Source organism: Oncorhynchus tshawytscha, linkage group LG08 (genome assembly GCF_018296145.1).
Source record: "Oncorhynchus tshawytscha isolate Ot180627B linkage group LG08, Otsh_v2.0, whole genome shotgun sequence".
Classification (NCBI taxonomy): domain Eukaryota; kingdom Metazoa; phylum Chordata; class Actinopteri; order Salmoniformes; family Salmonidae; genus Oncorhynchus; species Oncorhynchus tshawytscha.
In genome coordinates, this window is record NC_056436.1 from 21915136 (window position 1) to 21935442 (window position 20307).

The 20307-nt window shown below is 43.7% G+C and overlaps 1 protein-coding gene across 3 annotated transcripts in view; it reads left to right on the forward strand.

Annotated features, from left to right (window-relative positions):
- The window catches only part of LOC112255774 (sodium/potassium/calcium exchanger 4), a 41790-nt gene extending 22495 nt beyond the window's left edge, over positions 1 to 19295 (forward strand). Inside the window, exons 3-18 of one of the 3 annotated variants that reach the window (XM_042325332.1) lie at positions 1768 to 1844; positions 2430 to 2504; positions 3009 to 3093; positions 3320 to 3423; positions 6561 to 6635; positions 7441 to 7466; positions 7584 to 7637; positions 7851 to 7942; positions 9366 to 9535; positions 13047 to 13203; positions 13402 to 13568; positions 13818 to 13932; positions 14062 to 14174; positions 14283 to 14348; positions 14423 to 14487; positions 15513 to 19295. In XM_042325332.1, the coding sequence (XP_042181266.1) occupies positions 1768 to 1844; positions 2430 to 2504; positions 3009 to 3093; positions 3320 to 3423; positions 6561 to 6635; positions 7441 to 7466; positions 7584 to 7637; positions 7851 to 7942; positions 9366 to 9535; positions 13047 to 13203; positions 13402 to 13568; positions 13818 to 13932; positions 14062 to 14174; positions 14283 to 14348; positions 14423 to 14487; positions 15513 to 15666 (1595 nt within the window). In that variant the 3' untranslated portion in view covers positions 15667 to 19295. Of the gene's footprint in view, positions 1 to 1767; positions 1845 to 2429; positions 2505 to 3008; positions 3094 to 3319; positions 3424 to 6560; positions 6636 to 7440; positions 7467 to 7583; positions 7638 to 7850; positions 7943 to 9365; positions 9536 to 13046; positions 13204 to 13401; positions 13569 to 13817; positions 13933 to 14061; positions 14175 to 14282; positions 14349 to 14422; positions 14895 to 15512 lie in introns of those variants that run through there. The other 2 variants (XM_042325333.1, XM_042325334.1) reach the window with 2 other exon arrangements.
- The last annotated feature ends 1012 nt before the right edge of the window (positions 19296 to 20307 follow it).

A 20307-nucleotide genomic window follows, 5' to 3' on the forward strand; every position in this document is an offset into this window, starting at 1 on the left:
TGATGTGTTATCTATGACTTGATAATAATAGATATATTAGTTTGCTACTATTTTGATTTAAAGGGAATGTAATCAGCCTAGATTGATTTGGTGAGAGAGAAATATGTCTGTTCATTAGATGTGTATTTGTACTCTCTGTGTGGTTTGATTGGAATCGGAGTACATACATACGTCTCCCTTCTGTATCCCTTGTGGGCATCTTATGTCTAGTGGGCTTCTGTCCAACCTCCAGAGAGAGATGCAACTGGATGACATGGTGAGAGAGGGGGGAAGGAGACAGAGAGAGTGGTGACAGAATGCAATGACATCATTGGTTGGAGAGGTTGCAGATGGACACATGGATCTCGCTGTGTCTCTGGAGATGGGGTACTGAGTAGGCCGCTGATCTGATCCAGGAACAGATGGACCATTTGGGCAACAGAGCCTAACCCTCCACAGCTTACCATTCCTGAGGGAGATCACCCTGTGGTGAAGCATGGCTCTCACCCACATAGATCTAGAGGCAGGACTGAGATTCACCCATAAAGATCTAGTGGCAGGACTGAGACTCACCCACACAGATCTAGAGGCAGGACTGAGATTCTCCCACACAGATCTAGAGGCAGGACTGAGTTTCACCCACACAGCTCTAGAGGCAGGACTGAGACTCACCCACACAGCTCTAGAGGCAGGACTGAGACTCACCCACATAGCTCTAGAGGCAGGACTGAGACTCACCCACACAGATCTAGAGGCAGGACTGAGACTCACCCACACAGATCTAGAGGCAGGACTGAGACTCACCCACATAGCTCTCGGGGCAGGACTGAGACTTACCCACACAGAACTAGAGGCAGGACTAAAACTCTCCCACACAGACCTAGAGGCAGGACTGAGACTCATCCACATAGCTCTAGAGGCAGGAGTGAGCCTCACCTACACAGATCTAGAGGCAGGACTGAGACTCACCCACATAGATCTAGAGGCAGGACTGAGACTCACCCACACAGAACTAGAGGCAGGACTGAGACTCACCCACACAGATCTAGAGGCAGGACTGAGACTCACCCACACAGATCTAGAGGCAGGACTGAGACTCATCCACACAGATCTAGAGGCAGGATGGACTCTCAGACTTTTAGATTTTGTCTGAGAAAATCAAACTCTTTTAAGCAGGTTAAAACTCACCCAAACTCACCCTGTCAGCTCTAGTTCGGAAGCAGGACTTTCAGAGTCGTCTAGCTCTTTGAGGCAGGACATTCAGACTCATCAGGCTCTTTGAGGCAGGACATTCAGACTCATCTAGCTCTTTGAGGCAGGACATTCAGACTCATCTAGCTCTTTGAGGCAGGACTTTCAGACTCATCTAGCTCTTTGAGGCAGGACTTTCAGACTCATCAGGCTCTTTGAGGCAGGACATTCAGACTCATCTAGCTCTTTGAGGCAGGACATTCAGACTCATCTAGCTCTTTGACACAAGACTTTCAGACTCATCTAGCTCTTTGAGGCAGGACATTGAGTGTGATAAAGGCACAGATATCTTTGGATAATTCTATAAAGTGGCAAATACCTGGTACAGAAGTCTTGTAGACAAAATAGCCCTAATTATTATCATTAAAAAATATATTTTTATTTTATTTAACTAGGCAAGTCACATTTTTACATTAAGTTGATTTGATTGTTGTTGTTTGTTTTATACCCAAATGATTTATTTGAATTATATAGGTTGTTTTGCTGTGTGATGTCAGACCAACACATGACTTTGGAGATGCTTCTGTTTTCTTTCAGCCATCAATGAGTTCCCTGAGGATATCTTCACCACCTACCAACGCACAAGAGGAGCTGTGCTGCTGCACATATTTGCGGTATGTGCAGCAGGTTTACCATGTGGTTCAGTAAATCAGGCATGTGTTGCGACTGTGTGTGTGTATGCGTGTATGTGCATGCTTGCTTATATGGGGCATGTTTCTGGTGTGTGTGTGTCCATCCATGCACTAATTAGTGGACTAAAATATTACCCTGCTGTGTCCTGACCACTTCATTCAGGATAAGTTGTGCAGCTCTCTGTCTCTGACAGACAATTTTATGACAATTATAAATATTCTGTCAGCCGGGTGTCGTTGTGTATGACCTGGTATCTTCCTGTCATGTGATGTCCTGGGCTGTGCTGTGAACAACACGGGTTGGTTTGGACACAGTGCCCCAGGCAGGGCCTGTCATCGCAACCTTACACAACAAAAGTCACATTTATGCAGCCTCAGATGACTCTGCTCTCTCTTTGGCAGGAACAACAACGTTCTACTTTGTGAGGGCAGGATAGAGGATAGCAGGATATGTGGACAGATGTTTCTCTCTCTCTCTCTCTCTCTCTCTCTCTCTCTCTCTCTCTCTCTCTCTCTCTCTCTCTCTCTCTCTCTCTCTCTTTCTCTCTCTCTCCCCCTCTCTCTCAGGCCCTGTACATGTTTCTGGCCTTGGCAATCGTCTGCGATGACTACTTTGTGATGTCGTTGGAGAAGATCTGTGAGGTGGGTGAATTGGAGTCCCAATAACAACCTCCTCTAGACCATAAACCTCCTTATATAAATCATTTGACATTCCTTATATTAAGCAAACTAGACAGCATGATTTCATAGCACTTTTGATTTATTTACGGATAGCCAGGGGCATGCTCCAACACATACTTTACAAACAAAGCATTTGTGTTTAATGAGTCTGTCAGAGCAGAGGCAATAGGGATGACCAGGGATGTGTGTGAATTGGACCATTTTCCTGTCAAACTGTAACAAGTACTTTTGGGTGTCAGGGAAAATATATTGAGTAAAAAGTACCTTATTTTCCCAAGGAATGTAGTGAAGTAAAAGTAAAAGTTGGCAAAAATATAAATAATACAGTGAAGTATACATACCCCAAACAACTACTTAAGTAGTACTTTAAAGTATTGTTACTAAAGTACTTTACACCGCTGATTAATGGTTAATGTATGAGACTTCAGTATGAGACTGTGCTTATTCCCTCTGTGTGTCTGTTAGAAACTGGACCTGAGTGAAGATGTGGCAGGAGCTACGTTCATGGCTGCTGGCAGCTCAGCACCAGAGCTGTTCGCCTCGATTATAGGTGAGACGGGCTGTCTGATACTCTCACACAAACACACTTACACTGTACAATACAATTAGTAGTATGAAGACTGTGTGTTCAATTCTCCACATTGAGTAGGTTTCAGATCAATATTGTCTAAGAGGTGATCATATTGGGTTGATAGCTGACTCTCTCTTTACCACACTCTCATTCTCTCTCTCTCTCTTCCTTTCTCTCTACCTTTCTCTCTCTTTCTCTCCTCAAGGTGTGTTTATCACTCATGGAGATGTGGGTGTTGGAACCATAGTGGGCTCAGCAGTATTCAACATTCTATGCATCATCGGTGTGTGTGGAATCTTCGCTGGGCAGGTGTGTTTGTTTGCGTGCGTGCAATCTCCATGTGCCTCAGTCTGTATTAGTGCACACTGCCAGAAGGAGACCATTGTCTTAATCACAAATCACACATACTGCATGCTATAACACATGCTATCTTATGCCCAGTGGCGTAGTGCAGTTTTGCACCGAGCAAGAAGTCTGGGTTACTTCTATTTGTTTCCTGCCCGTGAATTTGATGGCAAATCAGGTATTTCAACATAGCTCGCTAACAATGCTAGCAAGCTAGTTAGCTAGTGTGTTTAATTTGAAAACACCAACCTGTTCTTTGGTTGTTTCTACATTCTCCTAACCCATGAGGACGACTGCATTGGATGACGAGCTGGCAGTGATGAATTCATTGCTCAGTCTGAGAATTCGACTGAAGTTTTGTGCCGCTGTCATCATTTAGTGAGTGGGAACTTCATCTCGTACAAGACCGAGTCAACGGCTATGGAGAAGTCGCAGTCAGATGGCGGGGAAGGCGAGGTGCCGGTGAGACGCCTTGAATGGAGAGTGAACTGTGCTGCCTACCTACCACTGAAGGACCTGCTCATCTCCCCCTTGTTGACAAACCCCTCCCTCTGCTTGACTGTCACCCCGTCTGTTGGAGGCTTGAAAATCCCAAAACGTTCAATTAGCTGACAGTTGTCGTAGTCCAGACCTCTGTTATGTAGCTACATATATATACATATATATTTTATTTTCAAGCACCTTCAGATTTTTGTAATGAAAAGCTCTATATAAGCTGAATAAATAATAATAATTATTAATAGTATTATTATGAGTGTCAAGTGTCAGTAGTGCAGAGGTGAGGACAGAGTCAGGCGCAGGACACAGAACTGAGTAAAATAACATACTTTACTCGGAAAAATAATCAGCCAATAAATCCACGCAGGGATAACATACCCTAACACAAAAGACTAACACAAAACCAGGAACAATCACGCACAAAACATAACGAGAAAAAGAGGGTTAAATAAGAAAATAATAATAACGTAATGGGAACCAGGTGTGTACACTCAAGACATAACAAATGGAAACAGAAACGTGGATCGGTGGCAGCTAGAAAGCCGGTGACGATGACGACCGCAAAAACGCCACCCAAACAAGGAGAGGTACCAACTTCGTCGTGACAATGAGGCTGAGAGAAAACATTGCAGTTTTAAAGCACATTTCCTGTAATTCTAAACATCTTTCTTCATGGCTTATGACGTGTTCATATGCTATCTGGGGGGGGCCCAACCTCCGGGGTACCCCAAACCCCAACCCAAATAACACATACACTATTAGATGTATATATATAAAGTATATACAGTTGTGTACCAGACAGATGCCCACATTATCCTAGCAAGGGTTTTAACCTAAAACAGTTAAACTGTTATCATGTTTTTAAACTGTGTTTTGTCTGTTAACTGCTACCGAGCAAAAAGCCGTTCTGGTCTGGTTGTATTTAAAGTGCTGCCTGCAGCCTCAAAGACTATCAACTGCTTTTGACCGGACAGAAGAAACAACGATAGCACTGAGGAGTAGACTTTTGTTATTAAAAATTTGTTTTGTAGCTGCTGAAGGTTTTTAACTCGTGCACATTTTTCTAAAGGAGAACGCTAATGGTATTTGCTTCAATAGTTTGTATTAATTGTTAATTTTAATGGAACTGGTTGGGTTGCCTTAAGCTCTGTGACCCAACATCACCCTTCGTCATCTCACTACTGTATTACTGTAGCTGCGTCGTTCCACCAAATGACATGCCTTTTGCATCCCTTTGATATTTTAAGTAAAAAATGATGCACCAATATTGCATTTTAAAAGCCTGTTATATTCAATGAAGTGCCCTTTAATATAGACCACATGGAGAATTCAATAAATCTGATTTTTATAAAATAAAATGAATAGAATTCTGCATTTTGACATTTCCTTCCTTACAGCCTTTGTGACGTCCAGGAAGATTTTAACCCCCCTAACCCCAACATTTCTCCAAGTTTTCACCATCATTTTAAAGCCCTCGTTATTTTGTTACATTGACAAAGTCATTTCTTAAGATGATTATTTATTGCATGTGATTAGTGATTCATTTGAAGCTTTAAAATAAACCTTTTTTAAGGTCAACCCTGTTATGTGAACTGAACTCCCATTTTAATATGGTAAACTATTCCTTTATAAATATTTCCTTCAAAAGAAACATTAAACATCTAATAGTCAAATCATAGTATAAAAGCAGGTGCTTCTACTCTTTTTCACAATTATTTTGTGTTTTGTGGTGGAAAACTGAGTGGGCCGAGCATAGCACATCAACTGTGTTACCCATAGATAGACAGGCTAGAAATGTTTTAATTTAAAAAAAAAATGGAGAATCTTGCATTCAATTGCCCCTCCCTGTTTCACACAACAAGGTTCCATTTCCCCAGTCACAAAGGGACTTGTGGCTGATTTTGGCTGAAATCTTCAACCCTGTTAGGGTCAACCCTGTTATTTTATTTGTCACTTAATAGGCACTTACTATAGTCGTTTTTTATTTAACCTCTTGAGATGGGAAAACATGTTTTTTATTAAGTTTAACATGTGCTCTTTATGACAGAATGTTACAACTCTTTTCCACTAAGTTACACTTCTCAAAAGGCACCAAATTGGTGGAACGACTTAGGTATTGTAGCGAGGTGTCCTTGACTTGGACAGTACCTTTGTTTCCCTTAACCTTTCAGCCTCCATAGTGCTAAAGTAACCCTTTATGATATCACATATCACAGCTGAGTTGATATGTCAACATCAAGGTTACAAAGCTACACAACACTAAAATAACATGCGATCTAACCACAATGGCCAAGAGGATAGTCTATTCCCACGGTTCATGGAACAACTTGATATAGTGAATGTGCGTATTGAATATAGTGTATATGACTCTTGTTGACCTAGTGTTTAATCTAAGAACGTGCACAAAAGGAATGTGAAATCGATTTCACACTTCCTCACTCACCACCCTTTCGCTCTCTCCCTCTCTTTCTGTCTCTCTCGGTCTCTATCTGTCTCTCTCCTCTCTCTCTTTCACCCCTCTCTCAACCTTTCTCCCGCTTTATTTCTCTTTCTCCTCTCCTTTCCCACTCTCCTCCTTCTGCCTTGTTCTCTCTCTCATCCAGGTGGTGTACCTGACTAAGTTTGCAGTGTTCCGTGACTCGTTCTACTACACTCTGTCTGTGTTGGCATTGATTGCAGTGAGTAGCTGATCATCTCATCTCTAGTCTACTTTACATAATGAGGCCATTCAGACTGATAGAGCCCCCAGTGGCTGTTAAACCTTAATTTACTGTCTAACTGTCTAGCCCACTGGGCTAATAGAGGGTTGTGGGGAGGAGATGGTCAAGCAGCTGCTTGTGTGTGTGTGTGTGTGCGTGTGTGTTTCCTGGACTCTCTGTAATATAAAAAGAACTGGGTCCATATATATGTTTCAAGCATCTCAGAGTAGGAGTACTGATCTAGGATCAGGTCCCATCTGCCCATGTAATCCTATTCGTTGTGATCTTCAAGGCAAAACTGATCCTAAGTCAGCACACCTACTCTGAGAAACTTGATACATACAACCCCTGTATGGTATTGTAGAAGACACTGCATACCGTTTCACACTATCATACTTTACATAATGAGGTCATTCAGACAGAGAGCCCCTAGTGGCTGTTTAACCTTCATTTCCTGTCTACTCCACTGGGTTCATAGAGAGATAGAGGCTAAGTGGGCTGATAGACAATCATCATGAGATTAAGAGAGTAGTACAGAGAGAGATCTCACAGAGACTTCAGAAACTCACTGCATACTATGTCATTGCTTTTATAGTAAACAGTGTACAGGAAATGTTGCTTTCTCACAGCATCTGTCTGACAGTAAATAGACACACTTGATGCATCGTGACTTAAGTTTTTCTGAGTTAGAAAAAAAAAGAGTTGATGCTCTTCTCCCTAAAAGTATGTACTGTTTAATGAATTATTTGTTTTATTAAATGTTTTCCCTCTTTCATTTTGTCAGTTCATCTATGATGAGAAGATAGTGTGGTGAGTACCCCGCTGTGTGTTTACCTTGTGTCTCAGCAGAGGGTGCATGTGTGTGTGTGTGTGTGTGTGTGTGCGCGCACCTGCAGACATGTGACTCTAGTCTGTCTGTCTCTGCAGGTGGGAGAGCTTAGTGCTGGTAGTGATGTACTTTGGGTACATTCTGATCATGAAGTGAGTTCCACTGGGACCTGTTCCTTCCTGCCTCAAAGACACACACACACACACACACACACACACACACACATACACACACACACACAGAGTAGAGCACCTGAGCGCACGCAACAAATAGTAAAATCCACTTATATACTCATACTTTGCACACACTAAGTTACATAAACTCTCAACTGAATATGTAAAACCTTTTCTCTTTTCTCACATCAGATTTAACACCAGCATCCAGAACTATTTCTCAGGGAAGGAAGACAAGAGCTTGGCCAACGGTAACACGGTGATCAGCAGCGAACTGGAGGATGGTAATGCTTGTTATGACAGTTACATATGGGATGATCTGTCCAAGCCGTTACTCTCTCCAGGTAAAGGTAACCAGACAGGCTGTATGGTCACCTCTCAGCCAACCCTCTGGCACTCTGACTGGCCTTCTATCAAGACAACTACTCTACTGTATCTGGTTGCTCTAGTAAACCTAGAAACTACTTTCAGGCCCTACTCTTGACTCTTCCTATCTGGTTTAACATTGTCAACAGTCCTCTCCACTTTGGTTTGATGTCGTTCGTACCCCTTTGTAAACTCTGAGATCTGATCCTTCAAACAGAGTTACAGACATATCTTTTCTATAACTATTTTAGACTTCCACCGACTTTCACTGTGTCTTTAACCGAGTGACTCTGAGAGCTCTCCTCTCCTGTCTGGTCAAGTAGAACCAAGCTAACCTCCCTGCTGCCGTGTGGCAGCCCTGTCGCTAGCCTGTCTGTTTAGCCTTACTAAACCTACCTGCCTGCCGTGACCTGGCCTGTCAGATGTGAGATGTATTACTGTGCTGTGCTATGCTGTGCCCTGTCTCGCCCTCTTCTGCTGTGTCAAGTACAGTCCATTATTCCAGAGTCACAACATGTGCATGCATCTGTAAGGGTGTGTGTTGGTGCATGTGTGTGTGGAGACATTTATATGTGTGCGTGACTGTGTGTATGGTATGTGTGTGTGCCTGTGCGTGCTTGAGTCTGTATGAGTGTGTGTGTATATGTCACACACACTCACACATACACACTGAAGGTTTTAGTCTGCCTCACTCTGATGGCTGATGTGATCTCATCTGACAGTGTCTTCAGGGGGCCTTGAACTGGGCCCAGTGGGGCCCACTCTGCTGTCACACAAACACTTTAATTACACCTCCTGACATACTGTATCCTCCGGTTGTTTCAAGTTTCAAGTTTTAATGCCACGTGCACAATTACAGTGAAATGCCTTTCTTGCAATCTCCAAACCCAACAATGCAGTAATCAATATCAATGTAGCACCAAAAATAACATACGGTAAAACAAAAACACAGGAAATAAAAATAAGAAGTAAGAAGAACATGAGAAAGTAACTAGCTGGTGTGTGTGTGTGTGTGTGTGTGTGTGTGTGTGTGTGTGTGTGTGTGTGTGTGTGTGTGTGTGTGTGTGTGTGTGTGTGTGTGTGTGTGTGTGTGTGTGTGTGTGTGTGTGTGTGTGTGTGTGTGTGTGTGTGTGTGTGACAGGGAGTCTGCTGGTCTGGCATGTGAGTGTATTTGGCACGTCTGTCTGGCCATCCTTGAAAAAGGCATGTCTTTGTGGTTGTATACAGTACTGTAAGAGTAGAACAGCATGTCATCTTCTTCGTCTTGGTTGGTGTGTACAGTTAGTCCTACTTGATGTGTCTGTCTGTGCTCTGTATCTCACCATCTCTGTGTATCTCCAGTGAAGCCCACTAAGAGGTACAGTCGTAGCTCTGTGGTGATGGTAGATGAGATTATCAACTCCAGCCCTCCTAACTACCGTTTCCCCGATGCCGGCCTGCGCATCATGATCACCAACCACTTTGGCCCAAAGACACGCCTCCGCATGGCTAGTCGCCTCATCATCAATGAGGTGGGTGAGGTCACTGGGGTCGGGGGTCCGTCAGGCTTATTGGAGAGGAGCTCAGTTAAAGTGATTTACTTAGAAGTTAAGAAAGCTCGGCTAGTTCAGTTATTTTTCTAGTGTAAATCAAATCAAATTTGATTGGTCACATACATGTTTTTAGCAGATGTTATTGCGGGTGTAGCGAAATGCTTGTGTTTCTATCTCTAACAGTGCAGTAATATCTAACAAGTAATATCTAACAATTTCACAACAATACACACAAATATAAAGTAAAGGAATGGAATGGAATTAAGAATATATAAATATTTGGATGAGCAATGTCAGAGCGGGATAGACGTCCTGGCTGATGTTTTGGTCACTTTTGAATGCTGGCGGTGTGGCTCAGGTAGTGGCTCAGGTAGTGCAGCTCATCCAGGAAGGCACATCAATGCGAGCTGTGGCAAGAAGGTTTGCTGTGTCTGTCAGCGTAGTGTCCAGAGCATGGAGGCGCTACCAGGAGACAGGCCAGTACATCAGGAGACGTGGAGGAGGCTGTAGGAGGGCAACTACCCAGCAGCAGGACCGCTACCTCCGCCTTTGTGCAAGGAGGAACAGGAGGAGCACTGCCAGAGTCCTGCAAAATGACCTCCAGCAGGCCACAAATGTGCATGTGTCTGCTCAAACGGTCAGAAACAGACACCATGAGGGTGGTATGAGGGCCCGACGTCCACAGGTGGGGGTTGTGCTTACAACCCAACACCATGCAGGACATTTGGCATTTGCCAGAGAACACCAAGATTGGCAAATTCGCCACTGGCGCCCTGTGCTCTTCACAGATGAAAGCAGGTTCACACTGAGCACATGTGACAGACGTGACAGTCTGGAGATGCCGTGGAGAACGTTCTGCTGCCTGCAACATCCTCCAGCATGACCGGTTTGGTGGTGGGTCAGTCATGGTGTGGGGTGGCATTTCTTTGGGGGGCCGCACAGCCCTCCATGTGCTCGCCAGAGGTAGCCTGACTGCCATTAAGTACCGAGATGAGATCCTCAGACCCCTTGTGAGACCATATGCTGGTGCAGTTGGCCCTCTTTATGCAAGACAATGCTAGACCTCATGTGGCTGGAGTGTGTCAGCAGTTCCTGCAAGAGGAAGGCATTGATGCTATGGACTGGCCTGCCCGTTTCCCAGACCTGAATCCAATTGAGCACATCTGGGACATCATGTCTCGCTCCATCCACCAACGCCACGTTGCACCACAGACTGTCCAGGAGTTGGCGGATGCTTTAGTCCAGGTCTGAGAGGAGATCCCTCAGGAGACCATCCGCCACCTCATCAGGAGCATGTCCAGGCGTTGTAGGGAGGTCATACAGGCACATGGAGGCCACACACACTACAGAGCCTCATTTTGACTTGTTTTAAGGACATTACATCAAAGTTGGATCAGCCTGTAGTGTGGTTTTCCACTTTAATTTTGAGTGTGACTCCAAATCCAGTCTTCCATGGGTTGATAAATTTGATTTCCATTGATCATTTTTTGTGTGATTTTGATGTCAGCACATTCAACTATGTAAAGAAAAAAGTATTTATTAAGAATGTTTCATTCATTCAGATCTAGGATGTGTTATTTTAGTGTTCCCTTTATTTTTTTGAGCAGTGTACTTATGAGATGAGTAATGCGAAATATGTTAACATTATTAAAGTGACTAGTGTTCCATTATTAAAGTGGCCAGTGATTTCAAGTCTTTGAATATAGGGCAGCAGCCTCTAATGTGCTAGTGATGGTGTAAAGGTTTTCCTCCTCTTCGTCTGAAGAGGAGGTGTAGCAAGGATTGGACCAAGATGCGGTGTGGTAAGTGTCCATGGATGTTGATTTAAAAACATAAACTGAACACTCAACGACTACAAAACAATAAACGTGAACCTAACCGAAACAGTACCGTGTGGCAAACAAACACAGACACGGAAACAATCACTCACAAAACAACAGTGAAACCCAGGCTATCTAAGTATGATTCTCAATCAGAGACAACTAACGACACCTGCCTCTGATTGAGAACCATACTAGGCCGAACACAGAAAAACAACCTAGAAACACAAAGAATAGAATGCCCACCCAACTCACGTCCTGACCAACTAAAACAAACAAATAACACAAGAACTAGGGTCAGAATGTGACAGAATGTGACAGTAACCCCTCAGTCCTGTGGGTCTGGGTGGGCATCTGTCCGCGGTGGTGGCTCTGGTGCTGGACGTGGACCCCACTCCACCATAGTCTTAGTCCGCCTCTGTGGCCTCCTAGGAACGGCGACCCTTGCTGCCGACCCTGACCTGGGAACCCTAATAAATAGGCCCACAGGACTGAGGGACACCTCTGGACTTAACAAATTCCTCCGGACTGAGGTGCAGTGAAACCCAGGCTACCTAAGTATGATTCTCAATCAGAGACAACTAACGACACCTGCCTCTGATTGAGAACCATACTAGGCCAAACACAGAAAACCAACCTAGAAACACAAAGCAGAAAATGGCCACCCAACTCACGTCATGACCAACTAAAACAAACAATTAACACAAGAACTAGGGTCAGAACGTGACAGATGGCTATTTAACAGTCTGATGGTCTTGAGAATGAAGCTGTTTTTCAGTCTCTCGGTCCCTGCTTTGATGCACCTGTATTGACCTCACCTTCTGGATGATAGCGGGGTGAACAGGCAGTGGCTCGGGTGGTTATGTCCTTGATTATCTTTATGGCCTTCCTGTGACATCGGGTGCTGTAGGTGTCCTGGAGGGCAGGTAGTTTGTCCCCAGTGATGTGTTGGGCAGACTTGACCCCACCACACTCTGGAGAGCCATGCGGTTGCGGGCGGTGCAGTTGCCGTACCAGGCGGTGATACAGCCCGACAGGGCCTTCTTCACTACACTGTCTGTGTGGGTGGACCATTTCAGTTTGTCAGTAATGTGTATGCCGAGGAACATGGAGCTTTCCACTTTCTCCACTGCGGTCCCGTTGATGTGGATAGGGGGGTGCTCCCTCTGCTGTTTCCTGAAGTCCACGATCAGCTCCTTTGTTTTGTTGATGTTGAGAGGTTACTTTCCTGGCACCACACTCCCAGGGCCCTCACCTTACCGGTAGTAAGCTAGGTCTACTGGAGAAAAGTACATTGTAGGACGATTTACTATTGTAGAAAGCTAGGATAGGAGTACAGCTTCAAGTGATAATTAGCCGGTGGACTGCATGCTATAATCATACTTGGCACATCATATCTAGTAGAACCAGAACTGTGTTGGTGAAAATATCCTGGGGGATATTCAGGAAAACTTTACTAGCTCATAAAGTAACTGTTTAGAGAGGGGAAACACATACATACATACAGATGTTGAATGTGTGTGTGTGTGTGTGTGTGTGTGTGTGTGTGTGTGTGTGTGTGTGTGTGTGTGTGTGTGTGTGTGTGTGTGTGTGTGTGTGTGTGTGTGTGTGTGTGTGTGTGTGTGTGTGTGTGTGTGTGTGTGTGTGTGTGTGTGTGTGTGTGTGAGCAGCAACAGAGGTTGGTGCAGGCATCTAACGGTGTGGACAACGTGACCATGGTGATCACGGATGGTAAACCTGAGACCTTGGAGAACGGCACTGTACCAGAGGAAAAGACTGTTGAGGAAGAGGAGGGAGAATCCCTGAATTCACCCTTCACCGTCCCTGGTGTGTGGGAGTGTGTGTGTGGTGTGGGAGTGTGTGTGTGTGCATGTATGTGTGTTATATCTTCAATTACATTGGCTGGTAAACCAATAAGCTACTTTTACACACTTTCACACCTTACTGAAACTGAACACTCACCTCCTCAGTGTACTCCATTGGTTGCAATGAAGCTGATCTGCTGTTCCTTGTTCCCTCCACCAGGGGGCTGCAGGGAGACAGTGAAGTGGCTGATCTCCTGGCCCATCCTGCTGCTACTCTACTTCACTGTGCCAAACTGTGCCAATCCTCGCTGGGAACGCTTCTTCATGCTCTCCTTCTTCCTCTCCACCGTGTGGATCGCCGTCTTCTCCTACTTCATGGTCTGGATGGTGAGACACGTTGGACATTCTTTAGAACGTACATGTCACTGTCATTTTGTGTTCCAAACCAGAGTTGAAAAAGTTTGATCTTTATACAAATTATCAGTGATGAGACTTCCTGATAACCAATCAGGTAGGGAATCTCTCTCTTCTAGTCGCTAGCTAGCTCTGACACAGTGCTAGATATAGGCTACCAACCAAGGTGCAGGTTGTTTGGAAGATTTCTGTTTAATCCGTTAAATGTGTGTCTGTGTGCAGGTCACCATAATTGGCTACACTCTGGGCATCCCTGATGTGATTATGGGAATCACCTTCCTGGCAGCAGGCACCAGTGTCCCCGACTGTATTGCTAGCCTGATCGTTGCTCGACAAGGTACATCACTGCACTCTTTTTTTCCTTATCTCTGTCTCTTCAAAATCTTTAAAAAAAATTGTACCAGTGTACAGTATACTGTATAGTCTGTACATAATTTTCCATATCTTTATGTCTATCCCTCTCTAGGTCTTGGGGATATGGCGGTTTCCAACACCATTGGTAGTAATGTCTTTGATATCTTGGTGGGACTGGGGCTCCCCTGGGCGATACAGACCATGGCTGTGGACTATGGTTCTGAGGTAAACAAACTCTGTCTTTACACTGTTTTCCCCCCAATGGGCCTATGTTACTACTGCTTATCAATACTTCATGCCTCTTGATCTAAAATTCTTTATTTCTCTCTCTAGGTGATGATCAATAGCAGAGGGCTGGTCTACTCTGTGGTGCTTCTTCTGGGCTCTGTGTTTCTGACAGTGAGTTAAAGGAGACGTCTCTCTCGCTCTCTTCGCTCTCTCTCTCTAACAGTCTGTCCCTCTGTGTCTTACAGGTTCTGGGGATCCATGTGAATCATTGGAAGTTGGACCTGAAGCTGGGTGTGTACGTGCTGGTGATGTACGTCATCTTCCTGTGTTTCTCCATCATGATCGAATACAACGTGTTCACCTTCGTCAATCTGCCAATGTGTCTGGAGCAGCTGTAGGACGGCCTACAACACCAGACAGGTGTCCCTGCTGAATTATAGACTCACATAGCCCTCTGAATCTAAACTTAGCCACTAACTACTCAATCATTTCTATCCTGAAATCCCCCCCCACACACACACAGACATACACTCCTTTTAACACCCCTTTTTCATTCCAGACGTAAATGTCTGCCCTTGCTATATCCCTTTTCCATTCCTTCACTATCTATCAATAATATAGAGAGGTAGGCTAGTGGTTAGAGTGGTGGACTAGTAACTGGAAGGTTGCAAGTTCAAACCCCTGAGCTGACAAGGTACAAATCTGCCGTTCTGCCCCTGAACAGGCAGTTAACTCACTGTTCCTAGGCCGTCATTGAAAATAAGAATTTGTTCTTAACTGACTTGCCTAGTTAAATAAAGGTTAAAAAAAGATACATACATTCACAATATCTTCAGTTCCCCAAACACTCTCCCTACATGTTTTTCTGCTGTCAATGAGAAGAGGAGATACCAACAGAACCGTATGGATTCTCCTTACTGACCCAGAGGAACCGAAGGCTACTCTTTGTCTTTCCCTCCAGAACCCAACTCACCGTCCAAAGGAGAGATACACAGCTCACCTCTACACAGAACCCATCTAGCTGAAACCCTCCTAGTCTTCACAACATAACCCAGGACCACCATTACACTTCCTATACTTCCGTCCTCCTCTGTTTGTATCTCATCCGGTCTCAGAAATATTTTTTGGGTCAGGCAGCTCACCGGCCTCCATCCCTACTAAAGAAAAGGACCCAAGCATTTATGAAATCTTCATTTATTGCCATTTTGATTTATTCTATTATCTTCTTCCTTTAGAAGTAAAACAAACATACATTTCATGAACATACTGCACTTTAGATGTTGCGTGTGAAAAGAAGTAGAGTATATATATGACATAATATATTATATTTTTCAGTGTTGCACTTCCTTTGTGTGGTTCAATAAGGAGAGAGAGGGGGAGGCAGCATGTGCCAAATCCTATCTCTCTTTCGCTGGCAGGAAGAGGGGAGTCCAGGGGAGAACCTGTCATTCTTCTGTTTCTGGATACTCCAACTGCAAGGAACTGCTGACCAAGACATTGATACGCCGTTTCCTGTGTTTGAGTGTGAGTGAAAGTAGGTGAGACATTGCAAGGAAGGGAGGAGAGTCTCCTCTATTAGTATTCAACACCACTGTGGAGAGGAGAACACATCTTGGAAGACTATGCCCCATTGGTGCTTGGTGAATGCTGATTTAACACAAAGCTCAAGTGTACCGAGAGAACAGGACTTGGGCCCAGCCGCTTTGGCTGAGGAAAAGCATGGATTTATTTTGGCGTGTTGATTGTTGTTCATGTTGATTTGTTTTGATTGCTTAATTGTGTGTTTGATATCTTCAGCTCCTTCAGCTTGTGTTCTGTCTGAGGCCCGATCCATCAGATACAATACAGACCCATTCAGTTTCCTCACCTCCCTGTGCTCCAGCCTGTCCGTCTCGGCGAGCTGAAGAGCTGCTGCTGCTGATGGGGATCTGTGCTTCACAATGGTACACTTATTTGTGTTGTGTGTTTGTTTATATGTAAATACGACCTGTCATGCACAAGCTGAGGTTCTCTCGGTGTGAACCCAGTGCTACCTTAATTCTGCCAGTCGGGCAAGTAGGGGCAAGTGGGATGCAGTTCCTGTGTAGATATTTTAAACTGCTTCTGTCTTTCCCCTACCCTGCTCCAAATCCTTCTCTTCCTCCTCCTCACTTCTTTTTCTCCTCCTGGCTCTCTCTCATTGTGATTTTGTCTTCTCTAAATGCACAATGGGACATTTATTTACTTCTCCTGCGGAGCAGAAGCTTAGTGTGATGGGATCACTACCCTGTCCGTCCGTCAACCTCCAAATATTGGCAGCTACGAGTTGAGTTGCCCTCCGCCCATCTGACTGACCTTGTTAAGGGTCGTGTTCATCAGGGCACACAATGGAAAACACCTTAAACCGAAAAAGTGTTTCAGTCCGTTTTCTTCCATTTGGTACCTAATGAACACAACCCAGTTCAGGGCTCACTATGGGAGCAGAGGGTGGCATCTGTGTCAGTGTCAGTCATGACTGGGTGTTTCAGTGTTGAAAGGTTCTGTCACTGTTGTCTGTGTTAAAAGGCAGACATTGGATGGAGTGTGTGGTATATACACTCAGTGGCTAGTTTATTAGGTACACCAATGGTTAGCTCCTACGCACAGTGAGTCACTTGGCCATGGCTTGTTATATAAAACAGGCAGATAGGCATCGGGGCATTCAGTTACTATTCGATTGAACATTAAAATGGTCATAACTAGTGACCTAAGCGACTTTGAGCATGGTTCGATTGTCGGTGTCAAGTGCGCCGGTTCTGGTATCTCAGAAACGACCAGCCTCCTGGGCTTTTCACGCACGACAGTCTAGTGTTTACCGAGAATGGTGTGACAAACAAAAACCATCCAGTCAGCATCAGTCCTGTGGGCAGCTCGTTGATGAGAAGTTGAAGGAGAATGGCAAGAATCGTGCAAGCTAACAGGTGGGCCACAAACAGGCAAAGAACGGCATCTCGAATCACACAACTCTTTGGTCCTTGTCACGGATGGGCTATTGTTGAGACGACCTCACTGGGTTCTACTCTTATCAGCTAAAAACAAGAAGTGGCTCCAGTGGGCACGCGATCACCAACACTGGACAACTGAGGAGTGGAAAAACATCACCTGGTCTGACAAATCCCAGTTCCTGTTGCATCATTCTGCTGGCAGAGTCAGGATTGGATATAAGCAGCATGAGTCCATGGACTCATCCTGCCTGGTGTCAGCGGTACAGGCTGGTGGAGGTGGTGTAATGGTGTGGGGAATGTTTTCCTGGCACACGTTAGGTCCCTTGATACCAATTGAGCAATGTTTCCATCCCCTGAAGAATTGAGGCTGTTCTGGAGGCAAAGGTTGTCCGACCCAGTACTAGACGGGTATAACTAATAAACTAGCCACTGAGTGTATTATATAAACACATGTATGCAATCTCAATTAAAAGAGGACCAGTTAAGGGTGGTACAGTATATTATGCATTTGAGAATTTTTTTTATTTATTGAAGCTGCTGAAAGCATTTATACTATACAAGTACATGAACTTATGCATGCACAAAACACACACACACACTTGTCAAATGTTTACTCCCCATGCCCAAAGTACACATACACAAACTTTTCAAATGTTTACTCCCATGCTCACACACACATGCTCACACAGGCAATCTCATAAACACACACACACACACAAAATACATTTTCTTGTCTCAGTGGTAGTAGCTGGTGCATTGTTAAATGTTAAGTGATGATCTGATCTGACAGGAGGGTAATGTCAGTGTTGAACGAAAGCCAGATGAATGTTGCTACGGTCTGTTTATTATGGTCTGAGTTATGATGTCACCTACACCTTAGGTGCATGGTAAATAAACAAACAAACAAAGGGCAGGCTCTAGTACTGGTCTGGGTCATGTTCATTACAGCACGCAATGGAAAACATTTTGCAATAGAAACTAAAATAATAATTTCTTATTGGACAAGAACAGATAGTCCCCTCCATGTTTCAGTCCATTTCTTAAATGTGGTGCCTAATGAACACAACCCTGGTGTGTTAAAGGCAGGTGGTATAAGACAATGGTGCCCTGCCTGTGCCCTGGATATTTGTCCATCCTCTTACAGTGTCATTGATGTATTGTGTTTTATTCTGTACTGTATATTCTTATTGTAACTGGGATAGAAGCCTCTACTCCTGTATTTTTCGTGTGCAACTCTTAACTCCAAGAAACAAAAAAAAACATTTTGAAAATTGGTCTTGGAAAAGTGGCCATATGTTTTCAAATCTCACTTGATTTATTCCATCCCTAAAACATTCTACTCATGTCATGAAAATAATATCATTTTGTGCCATGGGTTTTAGTTGTTGTTATCACATATGAACTAAGGGATAATGTGCATTTTTTGTAATCGTAACAATACATTTTGAAATGAATGGATGAGCAGATCTAAGTTTAAATAATTTGTCACCAGGTGGGGCTGAGGGTCTCCTGTAGGGTCATATCCATGTTGTCAGTAAACAAACAATGCACTGATGTTTATCATAGCTCTATAAGGAGTATAATATCTCACTAAATACCCACTTCTGTTGGTGAATACCTTTGTCAAAGAGAAACTTTGAGAGGAAGTCACCATTAAACTTGACTGCACTGTATGGCATGCATGAACACAACACACACACACACACCTACTTTGGCTCTGTTGTTATACACACAATTGTGAGAGACTCTTAAGTGAATGTTCCCTGGTTCACTGTGAGTGAAGGGTCGTAAGGTAATTCATCAAAATTGATAAAAGGTAGGCTAAAGAGTTATTACAAAAACAACTTAAATTTAAGACATTGGTGTTTAACTTGAATGTATTTGTCTTGCTATAAATGGATGTATCCAACCAATGCATTTTACTGTAAAGCAATAATCAAAGGATTTCAAAATATTTATGTATATTGTTAAATGAATCATCATTATCTACGAGATGGATGAGCTGGATGACACATTAAATAATAGTGTTGATGCCTACTGTTCTCTTTAAAATTGCTTTCTTTGATCCTACAATGTGTACTTATAGTGAACAAAAATATAAATACAACATGTAAAGTGTTGGTCCCATGTTTCATTTGCTGAAATAAAAGATCCCAGAAATGTTCCATACACACAAAATGCTTATTTCTCTCAAATTCTGTGCACACATGTTTTTCCATCCCTGTTAGTGAGCACTTCTCCTTTGCCAAGATAATCCACCCACCTGATAGGTGTGGCATATCAAGAAGCTGATTAAATAGCATGATCATTACACAGGTGCACCCTGACACAGATGTCTCAAGTTGAGTGAGCATGCAATTGGCATGCTGACTGCAGGGAATGTCCACCAGAGCATATACCCCGCCTATTTCTACACTTTCTCTTCTTAAAATGTGATTTTAAACCTAACGACACTGCTAACCTTATGCCTTACCATAACCTTAAATTAATACCAAAAAATATTTTTTGTTTTTTTAGGAATCTTTACGATTTTGACTTTGTGGCTGTGCTATCTAGTGGAAACCAAGTGCACGGACTGAGCGGAAGTATTGCCATTTGCAAGAGTATTATTATTTTTCTTCCAAATTCTCTTATGGGAATATTCATTAGCTACTACTAAAAACATTCATACCATGCATGTCCACCAGAGCTGCTGCCAGAGATTTGAATGTTCATTCTCTACCATAACCCGACCTCCAACGTCGTTTCCGAAAATTAGGCTGTACATCCAACCACACCAGCCCAGGACCTCTGGCTTCGTCTGAGACCAGGCACCTGGACAGCTGATGAAACCGAGGAGTATTTCTGTCTGTAATAAAGTACTTTTGTGGGGAAAAGCTCATTCTGATTGGCTGGGCCTGGCTCCCAACTGGGTGGGCCTATGCCCGTCCAGGCCCATCCATTGCTGCGCACCTTCCCAGTCATGTGAAATCCATAGATTAGGGCCTAATGAATTTATTTCAATTGACTGGTTTCCTTACATGAACTGTAACTCAGTAAAATCGTTGCATTTATATTTTTGTTTAATATATCTTAGGGATGATGGATGGAATAAGTTAAAAATGCACTATGCATTAATCGCTCTGCCATTTCCTGGTTGCTAAAATGTTAATAGTTCGCCTAATTTC